General features: G+C 45.4%; 1 protein-coding gene across 1 annotated transcript in view; it reads right to left on the bottom strand.

The window, feature by feature from the left end:
• The window catches only part of LOC142591397 (alpha-L-fucosidase-like), a 35,817-nt gene extending 10,311 nt beyond the window's left edge, over positions 1-25,506 (bottom strand). Inside the window, exons 1-6 of the mRNA XM_075703724.1 lie at positions 25,369-25,506; positions 22,868-23,085; positions 20,011-20,117; positions 14,717-14,847; positions 10,108-10,241; positions 6,392-6,489 (exon numbers count right to left, since the gene is read on the bottom strand). Coding sequence (XP_075559839.1) covers positions 6,392-6,489; positions 10,108-10,241; positions 14,717-14,847; positions 20,011-20,117; positions 22,868-23,085; positions 25,369-25,506 — 826 coding nt within the window. The remainder of the gene's footprint in view (positions 1-6,391; positions 6,490-10,107; positions 10,242-14,716; positions 14,848-20,010; positions 20,118-22,867; positions 23,086-25,368) is intronic.
• Positions 25,507-26,707: the final 1,201 nt, after the last annotated feature.

Genomic DNA, 26,707 nt, shown 5'->3' with positions numbered 1-26,707 from the left:
GATTTGATCCCACGACCTCGCTCTTAAGCGTAACACCTTAACCGCTAAGTCAGCGCGGCGGTTAGAAGCGTCTGAAGGAGGTGACGCTGATGATGATGACGTGATGCCCTTTCCCTTTGTAACGGGTCACCGCATTTACAGCGGCTTGGCAATAAAAAAAAATAAAAGAAAGAGGGGAAGGGGAGCGAGACGCCACGCAGTGTGGCGCCCTCTCTCGACGGGAGGCAAAACCGGTGTCGCGGAGCTCGGGGGCCGTTGCCGTTGAGAGCTCAGCGACAAAGGGTGACGAGGAAATGTATAGTACCCTGTATTTGCCTTCTGTACGTCGCTATTGGAAATCACAAGTAAAACTCGGAAGGAATATTTTTGTGTAACTTGTTTAGGAAGTAACTAGCGTATGTAATGCGGCACCTAGGCTACTATTTTTCGAGGTCAGGGGCCAGAGACCTCATTTTTCATAGTTTTGATTGGCTGCAGGCATGATCTCGTTTTGTTTCCTCAACCTGCCAGACGTTCTCGTTTGAGTGCTCGTATAACGGCTGTGGCTTTTGACTCATGGTCACCTGAACCACGGGAACTAAGAGCATTTCATGCTTAAAATCGTTTTTCTACTACTCGTTGACTCAAGGTCACCTGAAGGTCGCCGACCACGGCAACTAAAAGCATTTCATGTTTAAAATTACTTTTCTACTACTCGATTACTTTCTGAACACTTCGTAATCAGAAAGAAATGGTAATGTCGCCAGTAGGATTGGCTCTTTATAAACTGATGCTTCGTAGTGTAGTAATACTACTATAACCTTGACAGGTACTTGTATGCATATAAAAAATGCTAAACTAAAAGGTACTAGTTCCACACTCGAGTCAGCAAACGAAGTTGGCTTGCATAACCGGATTTACTGCAGACGGTGTGTGCAATGTCATGCGTATTTTGTCGCACCTAGGCTACTATCTCACCTGTCATCTACGCTAAAAAAATCTTGGAAATATGTACATGTATTTTGCGTTCAGTGCATCAGTTTGAATGATAAAAATGCAGGTCGCGCGCTAGGAAGTGATTATCCGTACCCGCCCACGAAGTTGTGAGGATAGTGAAGCTACGTACGCGCGCGAGTTTTAATGCTCCCGGAGCGCGCCACCTCTCCGCCTGCGGCGGCGACAAACGGCGGAAAGTATCTTGTTGCGACGAGAGATGGCGCGAAGAATCTTGCATTGAACCAGCAGCCAGAAAGTGAAGTATTTCCGCTCTCTTGAAAAGCGATCAATTGGCAGAGGCTTGACTTTCGTACTGTTTTCTCCCTTCGTTACCTAATCATTTCTTGAACGCTTTCCAGCAAAGGCTTAGGAAAAAAAAAGTAAAGAGAGAGGCACGTTTAGGTAGTCGCTAAGCAACGAGTGGTAGAAGGCGCCCTTGGTACAAATCTAAAATACAACAACGCACTCCCTGAAAGGCGTGTGTTCGTGCTTGAGCATTTCTGGATACACTTTATTTTAAACTCCGTAGCGGCGCAACGGAAAACCAAAAAATCAAATGCGAGCGTTTCTGTGTCGCGAAAGCTTCCGTCTGCTTCACCATTCATCGTCACCATTCACGCCTACAGAGCACGAGGGCTGTAAGCGCCATGATTGTCGCCGGTATTGCGTTTTAGCCGTGGCCCATGAACATGCATACTCCCAAGTGTAATCAATGACGCAGTTATCTATGGTAATCATTCTTATCATCCGCGGGGGTGACTCCGTGGCTCTGCTGCTGAGAAAGATGGCGCGGATTCCGCGCCTGCTCGGTTCTTATAGAGAATGGGGTGCAAAAAAAAAAGGAAACAGTTGTGTAATGGTTTGGCTACACGATAAGGAATCCCTAGTGGCGAAAGGTCAATGTTTGTCACTTGCAAAGCAGCGACGGTGTCCCGTGGAGCTCATTCCTTCCACCGTAATACGGTGTTGAACATGCCGCAGTTCCCGCTGCGTTAGTGCATGCGTGCAATCTGGGTGTTATTGTTCTTTTTTTTTACTCACTCCGCCACCTTTCGTATTTCGCTGCACATGGCGAGATTCGGTGGCACGCGTACCGAATCCGAGGAAAACAAAGAGTCCAGGCGGAAAGGCCACCTCGCGGAGTGCTCGCAAACCGAACGCATTAGAGAGTTTTAGAATAGGGGCCCCAAACGTTTTGGGGCCCCAAAGAAATAGCGTCGAAGCCACTGTGCATGCGCAAGACGCAAACTCCGTTTGGGTTTTGCGTTGGGAACGCTATTTCACCAATTTAGCGTGAGCCCAAATGGCGGCCCCAAAAACTTTGCGTCGGCAAACATGGCGGCACCCATCGAAGCGACGGCTCTAACCTAGCACAAAACTGGGCTCGATTCGCGGTAACGCGTGAAGTTCGCAAGCTAGGAGAAGTGACTGCGGTTATCGCTTTCTTTCAACTAGCGTGTGTTATGAAGACTGACTCATTAGACGCCGCTGATTTTGAATTCGATTGTGGATTTTACGGCTCGTAGGCCTAACACAGCTAAGCTTGGCTGGTGAAGGCTAGTAAAGTTGGTTTGCTCAAAACTAGGCGCAACTAAATGTTTGCTGCTTACAGAATAACCTCTAAATTGTAATTAAACGCGAATACACGCAAGTCAAAGTTATTATTCCTATCACAAAATGGTATATTTTATTTAATTATTTCTAATAGCTTTTCTTTGACGCCGTAGTGGCGCTGTCAGCGCAAGACGGTATCCGCAAACGTAAAACCCTATTCTAAAACTCTTCACTCCTCCGTGCCCCAACGCGCAAAGCTCTTTGGGGCCCCAAACTATTGGGGCCCCTATTCTAAAACTCCATATTCTGTCGCGACCTCCAAGATTCGGAGTAGCGCGCTGGCGCTGGCCGATCTTAGATGCTGTGCTTTTGAGTGTACTACTTTACAATGGATGACACTGCAAACTGAGAAGAGGAGCGTCTCCCATGGCGGGCGCGCTGGTATTCATATCGTTTCATGTGTTTTCGGAAGCTTTTCAGACAGCACTGGCGCTGCCCCATTTTTCTTGGTGCACCGAGTGCATCGTCTAAGGGCAAGGGTCTGTCTCAATATGTACTTAGGAGATAGTAAACAGCTTTAGTATAGCGTACGCTATACCATTGCGTACGCTAAAGAATAGCGGGTCGTCACTACGCATGCGCTGAACGCTAAACGAAATAGCGGGTACAGCGGGCGTACGCAACGCAAGCGAGTTAGCGTTAGCGTTCTTGCGTGGTTTTCGGAGTTTGCGGGAAACATGGCGGGGGTCCCGGCTTCCCGCTTGGAATTAAATTTGGCGTTGCTTTTGTAAAATGCAGTTCGTTTGTAGCAAATGACTGTGTAAACGGCTTTCGCTTAGTCTCAGGCCGCTTCGACGACAGAGTATTACAGATAGCCTCGTGCTGTTTTCGAGATCCTTTCCCGTTTCGAACGAGTCAAAGCCTAACGAAAGAAACATTGGAGATGTCAGCGCCACCTATCGCTACAGGAACGAAATATCCGCAAAGACGGCATATGGCCTCTGAGACTCGAAGATATCGCCGCCCACCTAAAACTGTGGACAACTTGCGCTGCTATAGACGAGAAAACCATGGCCAGGCGGCGCTGCTGCGCCTCCCCCAATGTGGAAACGCCAAGCAGCGCGGTCGCGTCGTGGCGTAGTCTCCGCTTTGTTTGCATTGTGCCGTTCGCGCTTTTCTTCGCTGCTCGTTCTCACGGCGCTCCGTTTTCGACGGCGGCAGATCGCCTGCTTGTGCAACAGCGATGCAAAGATTGCCGTGCGGTTTCAAGAAGGTTGCCGACGCCGACAGCTTTTTTTCGTGGCGGCAACCTCACGATAGGGGAGCGTCTGCTTCCGAACGTGTACGGCGTTGAACAAATTGTGGACGGTGATGTGAGAGTGAAAGCCAAGTGCGTGTCACAGGTGTCCGACAAGATCGTATATGACGTCGAGTTAGAGGTACGCACCATGTTCAGAAATTTAGCCACTTTTATTTCAATTGCAACATAAGTCACACTGGCAGCAGGAACTTCTACTCGATGACTGCAGATCCATTGGGCTGCTTCTTGACGGTTCCGTCACTTTACAAAGGCATGTTCTGGAGTCTGTTTCACACGTGTCTTGCTGCTGCTCAAGAGCTGCGTCGCTGCGGTACGAAAGCACATGTCCCGGTGGTGCTGACTGCTGAGAAGACTGTTGTGATTGCCATTGGTCTGTTTGGCGCCACTTCCATCTGCATCGCCTATAATTTAAATTAAAATTAAATTATGGGGTTTTACGTGCCAAAACCACTTTCTGATTATGAGGCACGCCGTAGTGGAGTACTCCGGAAATTTCGACCACCTCGGGTTCTTTAACATGCACCTAAATCTAAGCACACGGGTGTTTTCGCATTTCGCCCCCATCGAAATGCGGCCCGCATATAAATGAAACACAGTATGTGTGCCTATTTTTTGTGGGGATTAAATTACTCCCAATAATATGTTTGCAAAGGTAACGTTCCTGTGATTGTGTGCATATATTATTCTACAAGAGTGGTACCACTACAAGTTATGATACTTGCACACTTAGATACTTGGAAAGCATGGGCAAACAACAAAAATAACGCGCACGACTCGAGCTGCTGCTTTCCGATCTGCCGCTTCCCGACGCGACCGCGGCTTGCATTAAATACGGTCTGCTACCACACAAAAGTCGCGCGCGGCCCCTTTCGTTACCTGCACAACTAGTAATTTAAGTTGCAGCGTTTGGAAAAGGGAAATAATTATCTTGAGCTCGTCCATGCCGATCGCGAGTGAAGGCACAGTGCAATCAAATAAATTCGGGGGTTCTAAGTGCCAAAACCATGCCAGAACCACGAAATCATTATGAGGCCCGCTGTAATGGGGAGTCTCAGGAATAATTTTAACCTCGGGGGGTTCTTCAACGTGCACAAAAATCAAAGCACACGGTAACAAGGGTGTTCTTGCATTTTGCCCCTTTCGAGATGCGGCCGCCGTGGCTGGGAATCGAGCGCGCGTCGTAGAGCTTAGCGGCGCAACACGCATGCATTTACCGCTAACAAACGGCGGATGCCACCACAATTCAACAACGCGACACGCCTAAACAAACGGCCGTGCACTAAAAACAGGCATATGACTATTCCGCTTTCAAGATATTACACGCGAATGCGAAAGTATGAGGCTTACTTGACTCGGCGCACTGCAGCTATCCATGCTTGTCGTCTGTCCTTCTCGTACCACTTCCCAGGAAATCTGTAGAACTTCACGGGCGGCGTACGACCTTTCGTGTCTTCGAGGCTGCTGTGGCAATCAACAACACATCAGTATTGCGTGCCACCTTTCCTGGCTGATGAGGTCGCACTCGGCATCGCAAAAACCACGCGCACGAGCGCTCCCGCCGTACAGAACACGGGCGCGCGCCAGCGCAGCGACGACCCTCGAAACTTCCATCGGTCCGCTAGGGGAGCATTCGGCGCTGGTGCCGGGCGGGCAAACTTTAGGTTGCCTCGTCTATTATAGCGTATAACGTACGCTATAGTCGCGTACGCTAAACTAAAACTGTGTAGTAGGACGTAGACGCTACTATCTGTAATTCAGAGAAGGAATTTAATGTAATTATGTTCTCTCGCCTTTGATGCGATGGCACTACGCATCTATAAAGCGCCAGTCGGTTTTGTTCCCCAAAGGATCAGTGTACCGCACAGTGTGCAAGAAGAAGGCCGCAAAGAGAAATAGGACAAAGTGCAGAGTAGCCTTTTTTTTTTTTGCACAAGACGCCAGGCAGCCGGTATAAAAGCATTCATCTATTGTGCCACACAACTTTTAACGCGTGCTGGTCCCGAAACTACGCTAAATAATGCAGTGGCGGTTTAGCGGAAAATGCAACATAAATTAATTAGCATGCCGACGCCTCCTCTACAACCGGACCAGCTTTCCAAGCCATCACACACACTTTTTTTTTTCACTTTAACACCTGTAGTACTAACGGATTACAAGCGTGGACAAATTGGTGCATATATCAATGCATCTATTGTCATATTCTCATGTTGCAGACTCGTAGACAGCTACAGTAGATCTTACTGCCAGAGTGAAGAACAGATGACCACAATGTAGGAGAAGTAGTGATGCGGAAACGGATAAATATTCACGGAATCAGAGGACCTTACAATGCTGTCACATTATTGTCACTCTCCGAAAAATTGGAGTCGTGCTAGCTTTTCTTATCACAACAAACTGTCCTTCTACGCCCGCACTTGTGATGCGTGCAGCTTGGTGGCCTATGTAAGACCTCCTCCCACCCTCCCCTATCGCCCAGAAACCCAAATGAAAAAAAAAAAACACGCTGATCCTTCTTTACCAAAGGCGTACAGCTGTGCTTACTTGGGTTGTGACCATCCTTGCAGTTCCTGAAGTCACCGTGCTTGCACCAAAGTCCTTTGCCCCAACGGTCGTTGGTGACCACTGTTTCTCGAACGGAGCTGTGACGGGCAGGCAATCATGGATAATTTTGCTTACTCGGCGATGCAAGTTTGATAACTGCATTTTTCATTTTACACGTAGCATCCATCGCTTCCCTTACCGTTCGCGCAAATAGTCTGAGCTCGTGTATAACGTGCACAAAGCAAAATTCTAACCATGAGTAAGTAAACTGTTCATTTAGTGCGACGTATATGGGTAACATAAGTTCATATTAGGTCGTCTTTCGAGCCTCCTTATACCGCCAAGGCAATAAAGCGGTACCTTTTTCTACTTGGAGGAGTATAAAATCTGCCAGGTATAGTTAACAAGAAAGCCATGCGCTTGCATTTTGACACCGAAGTTCGAAAGAAATTGCGTCGTTTTCTGCGCTTTCTGCATTACTGTAGCATAACCTAGAGGTTCAGTTTTCATGGCTTTTAAATTCTGGTTTATTTTATGGCGAACCTACAGTTCCGGCACCATTTGCCTCCTGAAATGGGTGGGAAATGGATAATTGCTAACACTGGTGATAACAGCTTACCGAATTGACCTGAATGGTGACATTGAAGAAAAATGATATCTACCGGCTGTTGTGAAGCAACTTCGATCCCGGCGCGAAAACGTTTCGCGAGAATTGTCGAACAATTGACGACATCCAGTAAGAAAGTTCAGCACCAAAGCAACCTAATTGTATTGTTTATGCTAGGTTTCCTAAACATTTCTCAAGAAATACTTTTTTATATTTGAGCGAAACGTAAAATGCATCGATCTTACGCGATATCGACGCTCGAATTTACCCAGTTCCCAGTATTACTATATATATTTTTGTCTGCAAGACCTAGCATAAAACTTCTGACTTTATCCACACAGGGCAATTCCGAAAGTATAATGATGACGAATAGTACGAGTAAATATGTGCAGGCCAGCTTATTTTTAGTAAATAATTCTGATGAAAAGCAGATGCCTGCTGAGAAAAGTTTCCGGGGTGGAATTCCGTCAGCGGCGGGTGCACTTCTATACATAGAATGAAAAGCACTCGTAACCCGTCTATATATATATATATATATATATATATATATGTATATATATACTAAAGAATAACTGCGCATGCGGAGCGGACGAAATAAGTAGAAAGCCTGTAAAAAGTGTAGCGCAAGTTATATGTCACCCGCTTTCGCATATCAGCCACTTGTCTTATCGACTGGTGAATTTCCCGTGCTCATGAAAATTGCGAGAGTAGTGGCACTGCATAAGGGGGATGCGTTAGATAACCTCAATAATTTCAGACCCATCTCAGTTCTTCCTATCTTTTCTAAAATCCCTGAACGCATTTTAAATAAGAGAATAGTTGGGCACTTGACAAAAAACAAGGCAATAGTACCAACACAATTCTGGTTTCAGAAACAAAAGTCTACTGAGCAAGCGCTTTTGCATGCGAAAGACCACTTAATTAAGAACTTTGAAAAACAGACACTATTGGAGTGTTTTAGATTTCCGAAAGGCTTTTGACTCTATTAATCACGATATTTTGCTCCGGAAGTTACCCTGGTATGGCATAAGAGGTGTAGCATATACTTTAATTAAGAACTATCTCAGCTCCCGTAAGCAGTTTGTTTGCCTATAAGATTCTAAGTACCAACTTCTTGATTTAAACTGCGGTGTTCCTCAGGGCTTAATCCTAGGCCCAACTTTGTTTCTTCTCTATATGAATGATATTGTTAACATCCCAAACACACAGTGCATAACTTTGTATGCAGATGACACCAGCGTTTTCTTCTCTGATCATAACATTCAAGGAGCATTTAACGCAGCCAATAGATGGATGGGAGACCTCAACTGTTGGCTAAATTTAAATAAAATACAACTGAACTGCGAAAAAAAACAAAGTACGTCATATTTAGAACTAAAGGAAAGCAGCTGATGGGTCACTACGAGTTAAATTTTGGGGGGCGCATTATAGAAAATACGAAGTGAGTAAAATTTTTACGCGTATGGTTTAACGAAAACCTGTATTGGTCCATTCATGTGGAGACCCTCAGAGCCGACATTCGTAGAGCGACGGGAATGATTAACATGTTAAAGCATAGCTATATTACACACTAATATACTCTCGTCTACACTATTCCCTTCTGGTCTGGGGAACTACTACCAAAACTAACCTTATGTCACTATAGACATAAGGTTAGTTTTGAGCCGTAAGGGCAGTTTGTAACCTACCTGTTCTTGCACACACTAAACCGTTTTTTGATAAGCGTGGCATACTCCATATAGACCATATATTTTTGCATAACCTATCGCTCGAGGCGTTCCCTCTCCGTCAAGCTGATCACATACAGTTTAATCAGACCTTCGCCGCCAAAAAAACTCCGTATAATCTCAGACATGACCCAATCTCTATACCGCTTACTCGCACGAACTACGGGAAACAGGCATTACACTTTCAAATATCAACCTTACTAAACAATAATCCCACAATCCTGGAACAATTACAAACCTCGAAATCAAGCTTGAGGTTCAAGAAATCTGTTAAAATGTATTTTCTTCGCTGCTTTATTGTATAACTTCCTTATGTACCACAATGTCATCGTTTTGTATTCCTTTTTAACATGTTCTGATTGAGATTCGAATTGTTAATCGTTTTTGATATGTTATCATATTTCGAAAATTGTAACACTTGTTGTGCTATTGTTTGCTTCAGAGTGTCAACATGCTTTGGGGGCTGCAGCCTTTGTCAGGCAAGAATAATGCCTTTTGCTGCAGCACCTGAGACAGCTGTATGTCTAAAACAACAAATAAATGATATATATATATATATATATATATATATATATATATATATATATATATATATATATATATATATATATATATATATATATATGTGTGTGTGTGTGTGTGTGTGTGTGTGTGTGTGTGTGTGTGTGTGTGTGTGTGTGTGTGTGTGTGTGTGTGTGTGTGTGTGTGTGTGTGTATGGTTCCGTTATCAATGACTACAGCTAGTTAAAGCTAACCAAAAGCCTTCCAACCGGAGTGTCTAGATAACGCACTCTTATTTCGGGAAGGTAAATAACCAAATTTAACCGTAATTTGGAATTCACGGATATAGAGCAATGCCATTTCGTTGATTTTTGAATTTTCTTTCATTTCTGTGCCAGATGTAGGGACGAATGTTCCTATCTTTAACGTTGCCAACACACGCACGCACACACGCACGCACGCACACGCACGCACACACGCACGCACACACACACACGCGCGCGCGCGCGCGCGCGCACGCACATCATTTGTCTAGTTTATTTCGACAACAAAACAACTAAAACTAAGGCAAATGGGCGTTTCCCTCGTTCTTTTCACTAGCACTCAGTATTGCTCCGCCGCATGATAGGAACGGAAGCGATGACAGAATACCTAATCGGTTAAATGCTCTTTTGGTGTCATTCTTGACTTCCTGTGCCATAGCTTGAGCCGAAATGCATTCCAATAGCGAGCGTTTCAACTTGCTTTACCTCCGCTGATAGTTCTGTCCCGACGATTTGTCAATCCTACTCCACATCCGTGATCTTCACGTACTGGCCGTTCTTACACGGTACAAGGTCTCGTTATTGTGCTTTCTCTCTCTCTCCCTGTTTCGTGCTCACCTGTTCGTATAGAGCCAAGCCAGGAACTTGGGGCTTTCCCAGTACACGTCCGGCGCTTCCCAATCACCGTCTGCCCAGATAACTTCTGGCTCGTACTTACGCACGAGGTCGTACAGTTCTGGCAGGATCTTGAACTGCGACAGACACGTCCACCTGATATGTAGTCAAATTTGCTCTCAGGTTGTTGTTTTCTTTATACTCTGTCGATATAAAAGCCCATTGTAACCATCATCATCATCATCATCATCATCATCATCATCATCATCACCAACATCATGAGTTTACTTTAGGTCACTGCGAGACAAAGCTCGCACCCATATTTTCGAATAAGGCGTGTTTTGCGCAAACTCACCGCATGCCGGTCGGCGAGTATGCTAATTTCATTACACCCTCTAGCTCGCTATGGCCTCGACTGCGTCTCCCTTCTCTTAGCACCTGTTCTGTAAGTTTAATAGATCATCGGTTATCTGTCTCGACAACAACATGACCGGTGTTTCTTGTCCCTTTGGTTGGGCAGCGCAACCCGGACGGAAGACAAGAGGAAATACACTTCTTGTTTGAAAAACTAAACCAGTTGTTAGTCTGCGCTCGTAACGTGTACTTCCTCTTTTCTTTCGTCCGGGTGCCGCGGCCCACCCATAGGAGCATGTTCAATCACCAACTCGCCCAGCTTGCCGTGTTCAGTCGGTGTTTCTTCGTTCCTCTATGTCTAAACGAGAAGATCGCCTACCCTCCTTTGCTCTCCAATCCAAACCGATGTTGTTTTACGTTGACGTTAACATTTCTAAATGTTGTTCCATCATCGCACCCCCGTTTTTAGCACACTGATATCAGCCAAGAAGCTCAAGCATTACACTTTACAATAAGGGGGAAAAAGTCAAAACACAACCGATAAAAGGCTAACCTGTCATGAGATCGCAGGTTGTTTAGTCCACCGGCGGAATCACAATGTGCTTTGAGCGTTTGTTAAAAAGTGTTCTATGTGTATCGCGAAGGCGCCGCCAGACTTTCCTTTCAAGGAGCCTTCTTTTCTTTTATTTGTTTCTGCTTCACTGAATCCCCCGCGGACTCCGAGCGTTGCGCGAGAGAAATGAACCCCTCCCCCGTTCAATTTGTGGAAGTGGCATAGCGACGACGCTCCGAGGTGTCGGATAATGTTTATCAGCGCCTGGATGACGACAACGGAGACGCAAACCGCGGTTCGAAAAAAAGCGGGACGGCCACACTCGCCCCACCAGCTTTAGATACAGGACCAGTTTATTTTTTTTTTCACAGGCAGAAAAAGACTGAATGTTTCGTGTATCTTTATTTGCTTTTCTTTACCTTCTCAATGTGATTAAAGTTGGTATTTAAATGTTCAACAGCGTTCGATCTGTCATCTAGATGAATGGCGGCCACTTTGAACATGTCAAGTGCGATCCGCGAGGTGAGCATAAAAAGGGAAATGTAAAAATTAGCAATGCACGAAGAGTGGATGCGAACCCCGGGGCCATGCAGCAACGGTCCGACATTTTATATTCTGAGCAACTCTGCCGGTGGTATTGAAAAGAAACGTGCTGCTTCTAGATGAAGGGGTGGAATGGGTAGTTCCCTACTACAGACCCTACAGCGCCCTGCAGCTTACCTTCAGCTATCACCTACAGGCGAGAGGATGGGCTTGAAGCCACCCTAAAGGCCAAATAAAAAAAAAACTTAACTGGAAACAGGAGGAGGTATTGACATCCACACTTCATCGCCGGTGAACTATACTCGTCACAAGGAATGAGTACAATAATGTGCTCTACGCGGACATCCGTTTGCTTGCTCCTACCGATATTGACACGTGTACTTGTTTACTTGTTTGTCTTTATGGGGCAACAAGTTTTACCGCCTAACAAATGTTATCGCGCAGCGCAGGACGCGGCTGCATGTATCGGAAGTTTCTGGAACGTTATCGATGCTTCTATCCGCTGTCTCTGACCGAACCTTGTGTAATCTGATCGCATGCTTGCGCGATGCGAATGATGTAGAACTTTGTGGAAGGCACGCGGGTCCCAGCGATTACTCTGGAATATTTGACGACTGATGTATAAAAGCCGACACGCTTCACCCGCTGGTCACATTTTCGACGATCGCCGACCGTGTTCGCCGCTATCGTTGAGCTATAAGTGTAGCCTGTTTTTGTGGGCGCAGGTATGCCCCAAAAAAAGTTAGTTTTTGTCTTTCACAGTATTCCTACTTTGCTCTTCAATGTCACCACCACGTGACAATATTTCGATGCGAAAGCATCGCATTGCCCATTGAGCGGGAGAGCCAGCGTCTGTAGCATAGAAACGGCACCTAAATTTTCAGATCCTGTTACGCCACGCCACGTGAGCCTCTCCAAGACGCAGAGCAGACGAAAAGGAACACGTGCTGCGACGAATCCGTATCCCCGAGCGTGCCGATGGCCTCTTCTCCGTGACGTCACTCGCCGAGCACTCAGGCCCTCTTGTCTGGGAGGTGTCGCGCTGGCGCGCCCGGTATTGCGTGAAGGGAGAGGTCACTGGCCGTGACGCCATGTCACCCTCTCTGTCGACCTCGGAAGCCTGTGGTATCCGCGCGCTCCTTTGCCGCGTAAGCTAACTTCTAATGTTGCCTCAGTAATGGCTATAAAGGAAATTACCATATAGAAAAGAACAAATTCGAAAGGCGTTGCCGGTAGCGAGATTCGAGCGTACGATCCCACGCTAAGTGGCCATGTGTCTTGCCCGCTGGCCAAAACTAGCGCCTCCTAACGGGCCTGTGTGCTCTGCTTTATGACATCATGCTATTCGGACCGAAGTTTCCATTGACAAGTGACGAAAGTTGTGACGTAAGAATCGCCGCTGCATTACACGGGAGCATCCCAATTGGATTCTATTGCAGTCGGGCAAGGTAGCACGACGTCACCGATTGAAGTGCATCGTCCTTGTGCTATCTAAGGGGCGTTGGCCAAGCGTCTCAACGGGCTCGCTTGTCCATGAGGTGTTCATGACTCGAACTCCTCAGAGGCGTTCAAGTGGGCAATAATGCTTGCGCATTCGCGACTCATAAGGAGGGCTTAGGTGCACTCGATTTTCTTTCTATACATGATGTATAGTAAAGCGCCCCTATCTTGTTGGGGCACGCAGGCGCGGTACACGGGAACGTGCGTAAACCTCGGGGAACATAAAAATTCGTCTTAAAGGGGTGCGAAGCCGCACCTCGCCGTACATTGCGGAGATTGTTGCTGCACTTTATTTTGTAATTAGGTACAGAAATCGCGTACCGACACATCCAAAGGGTTACAGGTGAAATAGCCGAGCCGTTTAAATAATGCAATGTGGCGACGCGTATGCTAGCCAAGCTTGTATTACTTTATCCGATCGCGAAGTGGCCTGTCTTGATGGTAATATGACATTGTGGTAATTTTAGTTCTGATGCACTGTCAGAACACAATTATAACCACCTGTTATTTTTTTTTCCAAGAATGCGCTTCAATTCGAAGTCCAAGATTGACTTGGCTATAGTGAATGCATGTAATGAACGAAAGGATGGCTGTATTGAAAAGGAAACGCAATGAGAATTTAGGGAACCTTGACGCCAGGTGCCACTTAGATCAAGGGAAGCATGGACTTCAACATAATATGCATATCTGAATACGACCGCTGCTGTATGTTCTCTTGGTAAAAACTTATGTATTGGGCAGGCGGGAGGCCGGGCAGGGGGGGAGGGTGCGAAAACGAGTACCAGGGTTGGTGTTGTGGCATAAATAAGCTGTCGTCATTCATGTAGTACGCTCAATTGGTAGTAAGCACATGTGCTGTGTTCTTTCGTCACGCTTGTCGAAAGTGGAGATGCCGCAATATAGTTTCACGCATTTGCTGCTTGCTTAGCATACACACGCGAAATACCCTGTTTTATTGTTGCACACATCGCGTCTGTCGTTTTCCTTGACCACCGCTACACAATACAAGAAACATAGCCGGCAATAAACAAGGAAAATAAAACAAAACCACCTGGTTAACTGGCATATGTCTTGTTTTTACAAAAAGTTAGGATAAAATTCTAAAAATAGTACTACAAATATCTCATATACCACCTAGGATAACAATCAGTTGGGCATGTTGGTGAGTTGGTGTTCTTGCTAAGTCTCCGCCTTATTAGTGCTTTTCCTATTATCTTATGATCACCTAAACCATCACCCTACAGATTCTTGCGTTCTTACGTAGTATGTGCAAGTGTTGAAGAAATGCCATCCATGTGTTTAGGTCAACTATAGAGGTTAAACTTACTGTATTCTAGCCATTCTGTAAAAGCCCTTCCTGCAAAATCCATGTGTGCGGCTTTTCGAGTTTCGGCATAGGAACTTGTCCGCGTCAGTGCACAATACCAGTCTCGTCGAAGAAACGGCGTCTACCACGCACTTCCCTCGTTCGCCCAACGTTTAACAATTGAAGGCTCCCTTTTTCAGTGACCAGATTGTCTTGTCTAGATCTGGATCAAGGATATCTGGTGGAATCGATAACCTTCGACTGCAGTGGGTGAACCATAAGACATACAACAGTCGTTTAAGTATGCCGTTCCTATACACAAGCAGGCGCACTACATTCTCTAAGGGGCCACGCACCTGGATGAACTCGTTGGTCTTGAAGTTGTTCTCTCTGTCATCAAGAAAAAGAGGGTTGAACCACTCGTATAGCGAGTAGTAGACGCCCAGGCGGATGTTCGTGGTCGTCTTCAGCACTTTGGCGAACTCGCCTGCGAGCACAGTCAAGGCTTCAGTTCAGTTCGCTGCCATATACAGACAACTTGAGAGACACATTACATAATGAACGAGATGACGGAAAATTAGGCCCGAACGATATTACCGGGATGGACGGAAAATCACTATCATAAGTGACCTGAAAATTGGCCGGCCAGCAGTCAGATGTTATGAATAACCGAATGAATGGGGATTTGTGACGCCTCACCGTAATGAAAAAAAAACACGGTGACAGGAAACAAAACGGTGTACACAACAATGGTGCCCCGATCACAATGAACCTTGCGGTAACCCCCATGTGATCATGAACAACACAAGAGACCGGTGGTGCAAAAGTAAAGTGTTGCCAGTGTCTGTCAGCTGTCGTCGTACCAATGCGTCTAACGACGTCATGATTGCACAAGAACAGGAATTTTAAGGTCAACCAGCACGAAGAAATATTGCCTGATAAATGGTGCCTCCATATGCGTGTACATACATTCGTCAACTGCACATCATTCATTTTATAACGCCTCGGATTCTTCCGGAATCCTATATTTTGAAAAGCGAACGCGAATATCATGTAGTCGACAGCTAGCTTCAACTTGTGCTTCAGTAAATCAGGCTGTCTTACAGGGACCATCTCTGGCGACGGGTCGAAGATTTCGGTGGCAATGGCTGAGCTAGCTGTACGAACTGTTCCGGTATGGTATGGTATGAAGAACTTTATTGAGGTCCTGAGGGATCAGTCTGGGACTGATGCGGGCCGCTCCCACGTCGGTACAGAGAGGCCGAGCCCCTCTGCCATCACACGGGCCCTCTGGACAGCCCTGAGTTGGTCCGCTAGCACTTCACTGTGCAGCATTCGCTGCCACCACTGTTCACCTCGAGAACCATCACCGGCCAACGCCAAGCAGCGCCACAGCATGTGTTGTAAATCGAGCAAACCCCCACACTTACTACAATAGACTGAAACCCCGCAGTCCGGATTAATTTTATTCATGATGACCGGGTTAGGGTACGTCCGTGTCTGCAGAAGCCTTAATGTAACCGCCTGCGGCCTACTTAATTTAGGATGTGGCAACGGGAATGCCCTGCGCCCTAAGTAATAGTGCTTGGTGATTTCGTTGTAGGTTAACAGTTGGTCCCTGTACTCAGGAGCGGGAGATCCAGCCCCTTCAGGGAGTACACGGCACACTAATCCTCGTGCCTCCCTGTGCGCCACCTCGTTGAGGTTACGCGGGGCTCCCTCCACTGTCCCCATGTGCGCCGGGAACCAAGTAACGGTATGCGAAGTGATATCCCTACCCTGCAGCAGTCTGTTAGCCGGTTCCGCAACAAGTCCTCTCGAGAAGGCTGTAATCGCAGATCGCGAGTCGCTAAACACCAAAACTCTTCTAGAATCAAGTAGTGCTAGAGCAATAGCCACCTGTTCAGCAACCCCCGGGTCTTTGGTATAAATGGAAGCAGCATTTCTAACGCTCCCTTTGCCATCTACTACCACCACCGAATAAGCATTTTTACCATTAATCCATGCGGCGTCAACAAACGCAGACTCCTCCTCCTGATCCTTTGCCTCTCGCAACAAAGCCCTAGCTCTCGCGACCCGCCTCCCTACATTGTGCACGGGGTGCACATTCCGCGGAAATGGACGAACCATGATATTTGCCCTAAGGTTCACGTTCAACTCGTGTAGAGGCGCCCTATCGTGCGACACAGCCACCGATTCTTCAATTGACTGTAATATATACCTACCCGCTGGTGTACCTAGCAACCGCTCCCTCTGTGCGGTACGTTGAGCCTCAGCAATTTCATCTAAAGTATTATGCAAACCCAGTCGTAACAACATATCGTTTGACGTAGTCATAGGCAGACCAAGCGCAGCCTTGATGGCTTTTCTGATTAATGCTTCCAATTTATTTTTCTCCCCCCTATTCCAATTTAGCATAGCTGCCACATACGAGAAATGACACATAATAAATGCGTGAACTAAGCGCATCGCACCTTCTTCTCCTAAACCCCTATGCCTATTAGAGATCCGTCTTATAAGTCTTATGGCCTCCTCCGTTTTCTTGGTAATACGCTGAATGGTTCTAATGTTCGATCCGTTCGCTTCAAGTACAAAACCCAGGACCCTGATTGCTTCAACTTTGGGTATCACCGACCCTTCCCTAGTATGAATTCTAATGCAAGGCTCAACTTCCGGTACCCAACCCCTCGGCCTACGACCTAGCTTCTTAGATTTGAAGATCAACAACTCCGACTTTTTAGTGGAGCACTTGAGCCCCATGAGACCCAGGTACTCCTCCGTAAGCGTTACCACCTGCTGCAGCCTAGCCTCAAGCTCTCCATCACTACCACCGACACTCCATATAGTAATGTCATCCGCGTAGATAGAATAGCCAATATCCTGGACAGTGTCCAGTCTATTAGCCAACTTCGACATCGCCAGATTGAATAACATAGGCGAGAGCATAGTACCTATTATTGTGTCCATTTATGAGCCGTGGGTAATGTAACGCCAGAACTTCGATCTTCTGTGCGGTAGATCAGTATTCTATTCTGAGTGGGGGCAAGCTTTTTCAGTATTCAACAGAAAGTTTCCCGTAAGCACGTTCACTGTAAAGTAATTTACACCCCAAAGAGTGAAAAAGGGTGTAAATGTGTCTATAACTCATACCCTTAGAGTGTCAGTTATATAGATAACAGCCTAGGGGCGCGAATTATAGACACATTTGCACCCTTTTTCACTTTTTAGGGTGTGAATTATTTTACAGTGTTCTCTTGAAACAGGCCTCACATCCCATGCTAGGATGGCGGGTCTGTTAATGACAGATAAGCGGACGGGCAAAAAAAGAAACTTCAGCTGGATGAGAGTGGGCTAAATCTTTCTCGTGTTCAGGTTCAGGAGAGTCGCGATTTGAAATTGCCTCGTAATTAGGTATGCAATTTACACTGCTGCTCCTTGTATTTCTAGGCAAGAACCATTGCAAGGTCTAGTCTGAGTTCCATAGTGACAGCAGGTAGAAACATTGCACTGGATCCGTTCAATCAACTTGGAATCATGAGCAGTACTTGACCTTCTCAGCAATTTTCTCAAATTTGTCAGAAATTGTAATGAAGCTACTTGTACTGTTAGTAATTGTTTTAACGTGCTCAATCAAACCTCTTAAAGCTGCCCGTTAAACGAGATCACTGTTCTACCTTTCAGAATATACCATTTTGCAGCGCGATTGCTATTACAAAAATAAATCGCAGAACTTCAGCATACGCTTGCAGCAAAATATGTGCATATAAAATAACACGAAAGAAAATTATTGTTATATTTCTAACAATAATTACTCTTTGTGTTTTAAATTAATGATTGAATCATATTGCAGCCTTAACGAGAATAAATGTACCCGTAAAACAAATCCTCTTTAGAAACGATATTTGCTATTGTGGGTAAAAAAGCAACAATAACTAAGATATGTTGCCTATCTAAGTATTTGCAGCAATCAGTTACAAATACACTTACTCCTCTGAAGCAGTAGCACTCTGAAACCTGCCAAAGCCAGAACTTCAAAATTTCACTAGCACGAAAAGAAATTCCCCGAGGATTACGACACTCCCTAATGCGAAATTTGAATGCAGCTTGGTGCCTGTTTTATTTCGCGATATATTTGCAGGCATGGACAATCTATCTGTGTGGCGCGTTTGCCTCGCAAATCCGTGAATCGCGAGAGACAGCGGGCCAGCGATGCGTGGGCGCCATTCACAGCAGCCTCCGCAGACAGACCTCCGCTCGTGCAGCAATTTTTCCATATATGAACTGACGAAGCGCGCTATTCTGGCTCCACCTCGTAGCCACCTGTCTTGCGCGCCTCTACGCTTGTCTTCTCGCGCTTTTGCCACACCCTCTTCCTCCGCTTTCCTCCTCGCGCTATCTTGGCTATCGCCGTCTTTCATCAACCGCTGCGCCCCGCGTTCGCTCTTTCCTTCGCTGTGCTCGCTCGCTCGGTTACGCCGTTGACGCCGGCGCCGATGCTCGCCGCAGGAAAGGGCGCCTAAGAGTTGCGCCCGAAAACCTGTTATAGGTACTTACTAAGGTATTTCATTTTATTTCCTTAAAGACCCCGTAGTAGGGGTATTACATAAGGGGTGGGAATACAACATATACAAACAAGTGTTATAATGCATTCAATTCTGTAGATGAAAAGTTGTTACATCTTGAACAAATTGTGAAGAGCAGGTGATGGCAGCGACTTGATGAGGAAGGCCATTCCAATCTTTAGATACTCGGTAGAAAAACGAGGCTGAAAATGTATTTCTGCATGAATGTGGTAGTGCTACCTGCTGGGGATGGCGAATGTGACGCGACCGGCGCGTTGGAGGAACGATATATGGTGGTCGATGAAGCGTCGAATAGTAGAACCTGTGGAAGAGGGAAACGGTGGCGATGCGGCGACGAAGGGATAGAAGCGATAAGGAAGATTCTTTTTTAAAGATGATATGCTGACTTTGTAAGAGCATGTGGAATGAATTTACCTGGTGGCGCGACTTTGAACTGCCTCGAGGGCATTGGCGAGATATGCTTGATGCGGATCCCAGATGGCAGATGCGTATTAGAGTTTCGGTCTTACCAATGATCTATAGGCTAGCAGTTTTACATGCAATGGAGCGAGGCGAAGGTGACGTCTTAGAAATCCCAATGTTTTGTTAGCCGATGAAATAACATTTGTAACATGCGCATTCCAGGTTAGATCATTAGTCAAGGTGACACCTAGGTACTTGTAGGATTCCACTGATTCCACCTTGACGTCACCAATCCGATAAGAAAACTGAAGAGGATGATGACAACGGGTAAATGAGACAAGTCTGCATTTATTAGAGTTGAGTCTCATCAGCCAAACATCACACCATTCTTGTACGCGGTTAAGGTCAGATTGAAGAGTTATTTGGTCAGCGATGGTATTGACTGCGCGGTAAATAACGCAGTCATCGGCAAACATACGGATATTGCAGGACACATGCAAGGGTAAGTCGTTAATGTAGATTAAGAAAAGAAGGGGGCCAAGGACGGACCCCTGTGGTACGCCTGATGTGATGAGTGCACATTTGAGTCACCCTGCGCCTTTAGGTTCAGGCACTCTCGTTTGAGGCTAAAATCGGCAGTTTCCGACGCAAACTCCTAACATTACCTAAGAGATCTCGCTTAGGTCCGATGTCGACGGAGTTCCAGTTCCACGAACGCTTCGAAGGCCAGAGAGTGTAGCCCTCGAAGTGCTTTGCCGTGAACACGGCGTACCTGGGCAGGAGAAAGAAGTGTGGACAAGCCAGGTTGAACTTCATTTGAACTCACTTCTAAATAGGCTAAGTGCTTCTGATCGTCAGGAATACCAAAGTACAACTGCAAAATCGTTCATTTGCATATCTTCAGGGATTAGCAATTAAAGCTGAACCCCGGAGTAGTCGTATAAGTGTACATCCTGTGTCCTCTGTAGACTCTTGGGTGCTCCTGTCTTCTATCATTTGTAGCAGTCAGGCTTTTAATTTAAGGAAGAATCTTTGAACTCTCATCCAAGTTTGATCATGGCGGTAAAATCCCCAGGCAGCGCAGATATGTTGTCACCACAAAATAGTCTAATGAGTCTGCCACAGGTTGACAAATTTTTTTTGAATAGTGTCATCACCGTGCCTACATTCCCTGAAAGGGACTATGGTGGGTTTACAGGAATTTTCCGGATAACACCAGCCACATACGCCATTCTGCCAGAACTACAGACCGCCACTATATTGTTTTGAAACGTCAAAAAATCATACCATAAATTTTACTCAACTTTCACATAACTCTACTTGTTCACGTAACATTTCAATAAAATTTTAGTTAAAATAAAAGCTTGTTTCGAGGTGTTGCTAAGTGAAAAGATGGTGTTCAGTTGTTTATTAAAGTGTGCGACAGGTCTATGAGTGCAAGAACAACTCCAGTAAAAAAAAAAAAACAGCTGTATTTACAGTATTCCAACAAAATCTTCATTTAAACAGTTGCTTCTAATTATTACTGCTTATTGAGTGTAAAAAGATAACATTTTTAGATAACAAGAGTTTCATTAGGATACGGCAAAATAAATTTCCCAGAACATTTCGAAGCATTTCCCACTAGACGTGTTTGCAGAACTAAGCCTGCAGACAAAGCATTCCCAGGTGGCATCGACAATTTGCGTTTTGCGGAAATACTCCGTTAAACAATGGCGCGGAACTGATTGGTTAACAGCGTAATATATGTCATAGCAGTTAATACCTGCTCACGTCATTGTATTCCTAAGATGTGATATAAAACTCCGGTTCGCGGTTTCCACCCGAGACGCTAAAAGACGGATAGAAAATAATTAGCGATTCAAGCAGCACCCCGAAATAAATTTTCGGAAATGAGCCCTGTTTCGCCACTTATCTGGCCTCAGCTTCAAACTTCGAGTACCACCCCGTAATTCTAAGTTATCAGTTAATTTCAATGAGGAACGGGCTTCGCCGACTTTATTGAGCCTCTCCAAAGGCTGTCAGGACTATTTGGCGTGAACGACCTTGTCGAAATTAGATCGTGCCTCGTTCACTGATGGCAGGCCTTCGCCTGAAAGCACAACATGCATTTCGTACCTGGCTACCCACCATAGCATTCAAGGCTCAGATCGCTTCCATTGAAACGCGTGTAGTACGCTGTTCAAATATGCGGATAAACAGAAGTACAAAAGGCACTTTTCTTTTTTGGTGAAACAAAACAAAAATTGTCGCTTTGAAAAAATATTTCTGCGTTGAATCGTTGCAATCTGTGACTTTTTAATAGCCAAGTCACTAGCGTTACGACTCCATGGGACAAACATTTTTTAGGGTAAAATGGCTTTAACTGATTTAAAGCATGAATAACTCGAGATTGATAGGTACCGCCTTCGCCCTGCAGTGAATATAAAATAATGTGACGATGGTGATGGTGACCATAATAATGACAGTCAAGCTGGTGATTCTACTAGTCGGTGTACAGCAGCCAGCTGTGCGCCGTAAAGGATAGGTCGTCGTAATCAATAATTCAAACGGAGCGTTAATTGGGACAAACTCCCAGAGCAATAGTAACTTTCGGCGTCCCTCGCAGAGGTCTTTTTGGGAAATGTATAGTCTATAAACGTTTTATTAGCCAGACGTTTGTATGTAGTAAAATGATACCGACATTCAAAGAAATATAAACCTGAACACTACAGTGTTTTTTGCTCACTTTAGCTGAAGCGCCTGCTGAAATAAACCAAACGCCATGGGAATAGTCTGAGCGCCAGACTATTCAATTTCAGTGCCAGACATTTATTCCTAGCTATAAAATATTTGTTCTTAACGCAAACAATCAGAAGCCAGTTAATTTAATCCAAGTGCCATGCACCAGTAGCTTTTACCTAAGTTCTAGTCAATTTAATCAGTGTAAGCAAAACAGCAAGTTTGCGAATCAGAATGACGGAACCACTGAAATACCATTACCGGAAAATAACATCACTAAATTTTGTGTTCCCTGCAACGTTTCTTAATTGAATGACTGCGGCATTTTGATTCAGGCCGATTGACGCGCACGGAGCGCTTATACTTCAATAAAAAAAATTATTTCCCATAAGAAATGGATTACGCCAAAATTATCACGCTAGCAATCCAGATTTTGAACGTACAGTCATAAAATAGAGACCGTGGTAACTTTCTTGGGTAAACAGTCTGACACGTAAAGGTGTGAAACTGTTTATCATATTTCGATCAACTTGGGAACGGAATTAATGGAAGGTGTTTCTATAATTTGTTTTGTATTATTACTGCGTCGTTAGAAGCGTGAGTGAAATTGTATGTAGGCGAAGTTGCTGCCGTTGCGCTTTTCCAGCCCAGCAGACGACGTTTGGCGCGTCTGCAAGAAAGTAGCGTGAAAACTGTCTGCTAGCAGCAGATTACATTGAGTTTGGCTGGAATGAAATCAGCCGCCGACATCATTACCTGGAATTCTTCGTTAAAAAAGAAACAGCAGTGACATGTAACTACCTCACGCCGGATTTCAGTAGGAGCTCCACCCATCTCTCTGCGCTGTAAAGTTCGCAGTTGAAGCCCGCGGCAAACTCCTGGTAGGTGACGTTGGGCCGGTAGTTGGCGCGCATGAATTCCGAGAAGAGGCTATTCTGGCGACCCTTCCAGTGGTACCAAAGCCATTCGGAACCGAAGCTGGGCACCGAGAAGACGCCCCAGTAGAGGAGCACACCAACCTGGTGAGGAGCATGAGCAGTCACGGCAGCAATAGTGCACGTACGGTTAAAAGCATTGTAAGAGGGAACACCGAGTTTCCTTTTAAACAAGAGTTATTTGTCATGTGTGGATTTCAAGCTCATACGCTTGCATGTGATGTGCTTGTGCTTTATTAATGGCAAGAGAAAATATTAACATATGCAGTTACCATAGTAACATGAATTGAAGGGGCATATATTCCAAATTATCATGGATATGCAGCTTTATTTGCGCCAAGTAACGGCAAGAGCTGCGCGGGATTGAATATATTGCTCGGTTTTCTTGCTGATTATAAAAATAGCATCGATTTACCTAAGGTTTGCATGGGGAATGTGCCCTCATGATTGCCATTATGGAGGCGCTATGTTACTTATTATGTAACATGACACCTGGCCGTCGTAGTTGCATGCTCTTATGCTATTTTACTCGTGTGGGTGTTACCTTATCTACCAAATTAGCTTTATTTAGGGCGAATTAACTTATTGCCGTTATTTAGTTGTAAGGGTGCTAGTTACAGAATATTTGGTGAAAATAGGCATGTTTGTAAATTTTATTCCTCTCAAAGTTACTGCAAATTTTATCAGGGGTGTGCAAAAAGTGATTCTTGAAACTCAATCGAATACGAATCGAATAGTCGGATAACCCCATTGAATGGAATAGTGAATCCTTTTCGAACAGTTTTCAAATAAAGAGCAGCCGTTATCCCAAATAATATAAAACATCCCCGTGTTTTTAAAGTTAGCAAGTTTCTGGCTTTCTGTAGCGCGTTTGAAGCGTTGTTTATTAAAAGCGCAAATTTAGTATAGGACGAGGGTGATGACATGAACTTGTTGGTCGGTCATCATGGAAAGGTATCTGGATAGCGCAACAAAACGAGTACAGAAGAAGAAACAACGACGAAGACGTTTCATCTTGTGTCCTTGTTTTGCTGCGCTTTCCAGATATCTTTCCATACATGTAGCCCTAGAAGCAAACAAGGAGTTCCTTCGCGCGCACAGGTCTCTTTGGAGCGTGTGAATGATCACTGTGGAGCTTGTAAACTACGGTTACATAAGTGACGCAGCTTGCTCCAAGACGTAAGTTTTAATTTTTTATGTCTGCACTATGCCCTCGGAGGTGAAAATTTACCTTACTTTTGCTCCAGTTTTATGTTTATATGGGACCAGTTGACGTGTAGAAATATTCGAAAAGTATTCGAGGAATATTCGCATTTACAGAAAGTGAATATCCCATTTGAAGGGTGAATCAAATAGGACACTATTCGATTGGTTATTGCGAAGTTTCGGATATTCGCACACCCCCTAAAGATGTTGGCTTGTGAACTAGCGATGTGGTGCTCAAATACTAAACGTAACATTGGTGAACAGGTGCAGGTAGTGCGTAGATATAAAGGCAATTCAGTGTTGCCTCCTTCAACAAAAAGCTTCGCAAATCCAGAATAAGTCACCTGGAACTGGGTATATGACACCTCGAACCACCGCCTTCTTGATGCAACCACTCTAACTTAGCTGATCGGGAAGTGAGCACATGGGAGTGCTAGGGCAAAGTGTCAACTTTAGGTTGGGGAAGAAAGACAGGGTCTCCGCGTTGATTTTGCAACCACGTTATACCATTCATGTGGATACCGTATTTCTGCTTCATTGCTGAAAATTCCACGAAAAAGGACTGCGCAGGTTGAAGTGATTTGCACCATCTGAGGCACTCGTTGTGATGCACAGCTTTGTTAAGGTTAGTCAGTTGCACGTGCCTACATATACAAACATTGCAAGAAAGTGGAAACCGAGAAAAACCCATTGCTCTCTTGGCATGACGCTACACACGTAAAGTGGAGGTTGCTGTGGGTGCTGACGACGCCGGTGGAACAGCGTACTTCCTTGCAATTTCTACTCCCCATCCATATATCCGGAAAGAGTAGGTTCTCAATTTTCAAGAGTCAATAAGAAACTCAATCATTTTGCAGTCTATCGAACGAATAGGTATATTTTACTGTTTAGTCTATGGACTGCCCAAAAGGGTGCCCACAAACTTGAGACCTTAAACTTATTGCCAAATAACGTTTATAAACTTGCTAAAAACAGCTCCCTTGAGAGTTTATGAACTCCCATACACGAAAGAAAATAGACTTTTTAATTTACTTTTCTTTGTGTAGTTCGTGGATCTTATACGTCCAAACAAATTTAGAGGTTGAGTTTTAGAGGAACTCTATAGACAACCTTTTTTTTTATATAAACCCGTTTTCATGACGGAGTGGCGGTACAACGCACCTTGGCCTGGTCATACCACTGAGGTAGAGGCCTGCTGTCCAGGTGGTCCCAGCGGGCGTAATACTCGTTGGCCGAGTTTGCGGAAGCCATGGCCAGAAGGGCCAGCAGCACGTTTCGGCACATTTCGTGGGCCGCCATTTTGTCCGTCTTCCAACGGCGATCCCTCACCGCATGCAAGATGCGTCCGGGACCGTGGCTGCTCCCGTAATACAGTCGGAACATCACAAGCGTTCGCAGTGGAACAATGCAACATAGGTTTTTCAGCACCACTCCTACGGAATCCAGGACGTGTTAAACAAAAAAGCTAAGTCTTTCCCACGTAATTAGGACGCCCTACACGCGAGTGCCGGTCTCAAACTAACGGTATCATTCAGACAAAGGCAGGCTTGCGAGCGACAAGTACGTAGTAACGAAGAGATGGGGTAAAGGCCAGTGACACCTGGTCGTACCCTCCTGCTTTAATTTCACTTCTGGGACGACGTCGACCAACTAGTGCGAGTCAAACGAGTGGTGCGGGAAAGAACATTTGCAGAATCTCGCGTATTCTCTATTTCCGAGGACTGCATTGAGAGCGCACCATTCTTTAAGGAAGAATAACACCAAAATAAATATTAAGGTTGCATATAGTGAACGCGAGATATCCAATAAAGAAGGTTTATAAGCTGCATTAACCAGCAGTGAGTTTGAATACTGGCCACCCAAGGACGTACGCGTGGCAGGATCAAGGAGAGCTTTTTTATAATGGGGCTGACGTCATCATAAAACGAGGAAAACCGAAACATAGTCAGGGTACCCTAGACGCTTTGTGCTTTTATCACGGGGAACAAAAACTGACGTTGCAGGCTAGTGTGCCCAATGAGCCTTATTTAAAAAAATGAAGCTTCATATTTCTTACATGCCGTTCTCACGTTTTAGTGTTTTAAGTAGCTCGTTGTATTTTGTTTTCGTATTGCCTTTTTTTCAGTCACTACGGTGGTGCGGCAAACGTACTATCAAACCTGATTTCGTACGTGTTAGCCTCAGTAATTACATACTACAAGGACGTGCATCACTTTTCTTAATGTTTGTACGCAAAAAATTAAATTATGGGGTTTTACGTGCCAAAACCACTTTCTGATTATGAGGCACGCCGTAGTGCAGGACTCCGGAGATTTGGGCCACCTGGGGTTCTTTACCGTGCACCTAAACCTGTGTAAACTGGTGTTTTCGCATTTCGCCCCCACCGAAATGCGGCCGCCGTGGCCGGGATTCGATCCCGCCACCTCGTGCTCAGCAGCCCAACACCATAGCCACTGAGCAACCATGGCGGGCTGTTTGTAAGCAAGGTCATCATACTAGC

This window comes from Dermacentor variabilis, chromosome 8, assembly GCF_050947875.1.
Source record: "Dermacentor variabilis isolate Ectoservices chromosome 8, ASM5094787v1, whole genome shotgun sequence".
In the NCBI taxonomy this organism is placed as follows: domain Eukaryota; kingdom Metazoa; phylum Arthropoda; class Arachnida; order Ixodida; family Ixodidae; genus Dermacentor; species Dermacentor variabilis.
This window is presented reverse-complemented; position numbering and strand designations above follow the sequence as displayed.